This window comes from Anabas testudineus, chromosome 4 (assembly GCF_900324465.2).
Source record: "Anabas testudineus chromosome 4, fAnaTes1.2, whole genome shotgun sequence".
Classification (NCBI taxonomy): Eukaryota; Metazoa; Chordata; class Actinopteri; order Anabantiformes; family Anabantidae; genus Anabas; species Anabas testudineus.
The window spans coordinates 11026054-11029977 of record NC_046613.1 but is presented as its reverse complement, the minus strand read 5'-3'; the positions used below and the strand labels follow the sequence as shown (position 1 = coordinate 11029977).

Below are 3924 nucleotides of genomic sequence, written 5' to 3'. Positions count from 1 at the left end.
TGCAGAAAAGTTCAATCTGGCACCCAATTTAATAAAAATATATGCCAGCTGGGCTCGTACTTCTTTGTCGTGATGCCTCCTTAGATTCTCCCCTTATTTCATTTCTGCTGGTAGATGTGTCTTCATCTGTGTAGGTCCTTTGCTTGAAAGCTAAAAGCTGAGAAATAAATGTTTCCTTTCAAAATCCACCAGACGAAAAAGAGGCGTGGAGTTACTCTTTAACTAGGCTGATGGAGGAGAACACTGAGGGATATTTACAATGCGCAATGGAGTCTTGCAGGCTAATTGAGTGCTGTAACTTTAAACAAAGAGAGTCAGCCACAAAAAAACAAAAACACATTTGGCTCTGGGATTATAGTGACTGATCGGAGCTTTATTTCTGATATCAGATGTGATGTGCCTTCATCTGTGTTGTGCGGCTGAAAGCCATGCTCTGTGTGTGGGAGGGGTGCATGCATGCATAGTTCACATTCAGGTGTTGGATTATAGAATATTTTAACATCTCTCATTTGTCGTATCATCAGACTCAACGCTTAGTAGCACAAGATATTCTGCTCTGTCCTCACAGAGGAGGCTCAAATTATAGTGAGCAGCCGGTAAGAGATTGCTAATGACCGAGACGAGCCAGATACAACAAGATCCAGTCCAGGTGGGATTGTTTTCATTTACTGAGTCCTGTGAGTTCTTCTTATGATCTCGCTTTCGAGTCCATCAGACATGTTCTTCGTGTTCGGGTGTCCTCTCAGCATTCCTATATGATGATGATGATGATGATGAGGTGAAGGAGATTAGGTGTGAGGACAGTCACAGGCCCCAAACTGAGAAAGGGCCTCTAAAGTGCCTGATCTGTGGTTTCCACGTGGGCCTCAAAAATCTGCTTGTACTGTTTGTCATTCTGCTCCGGTTTTGAAAATATGTGTATTTGAAATCTAGAAAATGGCAAATTAAACATTCTTAGAAACAGTTTAGGTTAATTATATCGAACAGCAATACATCGGGTTAGACTCTGAACAGACAGCAGCAAAAAGAACAGTGGGGTCTGAAATATCTTCAAGTAAATTGGTAATATTTCTAATGAGGTTTTGGATTGATAAAGATGTTTGACAAATGTAAAAGGGCAACGAGAGAATGAAGGATGACCCTAAAGTCAGCTTCTTGGAAGGGGCCCATATTTCATAGCTAAGGCCCCGAGCAGTCGCCGAACATCGAGCAGCCTGAGCTTCAGTTGGGGAGCGTGTCCAATCCCAGTGAGGCTGCGTGCTGCTTGGCCCTCAGACGCAGGTTCTCGATGCTGGTGGTCTTGCTGTTGAGGCTTCCGGGGATGCTGCCTGGTGCCGCCTGCAGCAGCGGGCTGTTCCATACCTGCTGGGCCTGCGACAGGGTCTGGTAGTAGGACTGGCAAGGCAGCGAGCCCAGCGGGGACGGCATGTTGACGTTCATGCCCAGGTAGGGCAGAGAGGACGGTGTGCTCATGTCAAAGGACGGGTAGTGCACCAGGTTGTTGGTGGCAGCCATGTGCTGCCGAAACTGCTCCTGCAGCCGGAAGAGGCTGAGAGGGGACGAGGCGTAGGAGTTGCTCTGAGCCAAGCCGCTGGATACGGTGCTGGAGGACGGCAAGGCGGGGGAGCTCAGGGGAGAGTCTGAGGGTGGAGAGAAGGATATTAGTGTTTCAGTATATCACAGTGTCTTATAGAGATATTTGTTATATGTTTATCCTGTTTTTAAATGAAGTGTGTCTGCTCGTCTGTGATTGTGAACTACTTTCACTGAAATATTTTTACCTGCTGTGGGGCTGAGTCGTTTGCAGGATGGGGAGCTGCTCCCTGGCTGCGCTCCGCCATCTCCCTGCGTCTCCTCCCTCATCTTCACCCTCGTCTCCCCTCTCACTTCGTCCTCCTCCCTGTCGGCGTTATCTTCTGCTGCTGACTCGCTGTCCGACGGCTCAGGGGAGGTGACGTTCACTTCCACGCTCATCTCTCCGGGCTGAGGCCGCGTGGCTGCCAGCCTCTCCGTTTCTGAGTGACAGGAGGAAGAGGAAGAGGGAGGAGGAGGAGTGCGGGCCTCTGGAACCAGGGTGGTGGTGGTGGTGGTGGTGCTGAGGTCGGTCTTGGAGTCCTCTGTGGAGCCCTCTGCGACTCCAGATGCCTCTTTTTGTTTCTGGAGCTGCTCCTTCTGCAAGCTGCGCTGCTTCTTACGAAACTTTGCCCGGCGGTTCTTGAACCAGACCTGGTCAGATAAACAACAGCAGATCAGAGCTTGTGACCTTTCAAGATGAGTAAATAAGGATGCAACAGGGAAACATGACACTGAGGGTTTTTACCTGCACACGCGCCTCAGGCAAGTTGGTGCACATGGCAAGACGTTCCCGCATCACCACATCGGGGTAGTGGGTTTTTTGGAACGTTTTCTCCAGGGCCTCCAGCTGCTGAGCGGTGAAGGCTGTCCTGCTGCGTCGCTGCTTTCGGTGCTGGGAGCCATACCGGGCCTCAAGGATAATGTCTTGAAATGTGCAGCCGTTGAGAAACAAGAAACACGACCAGTTTAATTGAGGGACAGATCGAAGGGCAGGTGATCACCCAGAGAACAATGAATAAAAACATGAATCACACTCGAAAGTAGCAGCAGTTGCTTGATGAATGCAGATGTGAAAGCATGAACAGCAAAATGAGAAACTCATTCTTACCAGCCAGTCTCTCTGCCAGAGTGAGGGCATGCACAGAGGGCCTGTAGTCAGGTGCATGCTGGGCCTGTTGCGCCGCCTGCTGGTGGAGGTTGTACATGGCGCTGAGTGAGTTCATGGCGTGGAGAGAGTAGCCGTTCACCCCGTAGTGCTGCATGACGGGCAAGATGTCTGCAGAGCAAGAGACAAACAGAGTGAGTGTCAGGCTGTGAAGAAAACTGCTCCTGAAGGTGCAGCTCGCTGTTGAAATAGGAAAGAGATTAAATTATTCTAATCTTAAAAATTAGAATTGCAACAGGTCCAAGCTTTAACAATACAAAACCCATCCCTTCATTTATTGAAGGAATAACACAACAGATAACTTGGAAAAAAAAATAAAGTGCGATCATCAGTTTAAAAAACTAGAAAATTTGAGTTGTTGCTCATGTTGTCAGCACAGAAACAGTTAGATTAAAATTAATATTAAAAGTGTTTTGTAAATGTTTTAATTATAATTTATTTAAAAATGTATTTAACTGCGAGTTGAATAAACTGCGGCGGCACTTTTAAAACGGATTAAGTTTTACCACAGAAATGCACAGAGAGAAAAAATAGCTTCTTTAAATAATTTGTCAATTAGCGAAAAAACACACACAAATGTAATATTAAGAACTTTATCTACTTATTTTTATTCAAATAAAATGTAGCAACGGGCCTAATTAAAATTATAGTAACACACTGAAATCTTACACTGCCTTTTTATTGATAATTTAACAAACTCATATTAGGAAATATTAAGTCAGTGCTAATTAAAATTTTTGTTCAATTGAGAAATTGTGTAAATAAATTCTTTATTATTATTATTATTATTATTATTATTATTATTATAGATTAGCCTACTAACTGATTACTGGCAGGTTATAAACAGGCAGTGCTGTTTTTCCGTCGATACAAAACAAATCAGACAAATCCAATCAGTTCTATTTTGCTTTTATTTTTTTATTTTTGCTTTTCATCATCATCCATTTAATCACAATTTAAAAAAACTGAAACGTTTCTCTCTGTCTAAGGTTAAACACAGTTAAATGTCTGAAGGTTTAGTTTCGACAGAAGCTGCGAGGAAAAATTTACTTCGCTCCGAGAGAGTTTGACCCGAGTGGAGGGGCCGTTTATTTCAATCTGTGGCGGGTCCCGGGTCGGACTCAGACGCCCGCAGGCTGACGGAGATGTGTGGCAGGTCTGTCAGTGAAATATGCACGGGGTCC

At 45.2% G+C, this 3924-nt stretch overlaps 1 protein-coding gene across 1 annotated transcript; it reads right to left on the bottom strand.

Annotated features, from left to right (window-relative positions):
- Positions 1–1221: 1221 nt before the first annotated feature.
- Positions 1222–2837, bottom strand: LOC113152722 (diencephalon/mesencephalon homeobox protein 1-A-like). Its single transcript, XM_026346133.1, has 4 exons — positions 2684–2837; positions 2321–2499; positions 1782–2226; positions 1222–1640 (listed from the first exon to the last, which is right to left on the bottom strand). Exons 1-4 carry the CDS (start codon positions 2835–2837, stop codon positions 1222–1224), a joined length of 1197 nt encoding a protein of 398 aa, XP_026201918.1.
- Between the last annotated feature and the right edge of the window lie 1087 nt (positions 2838–3924).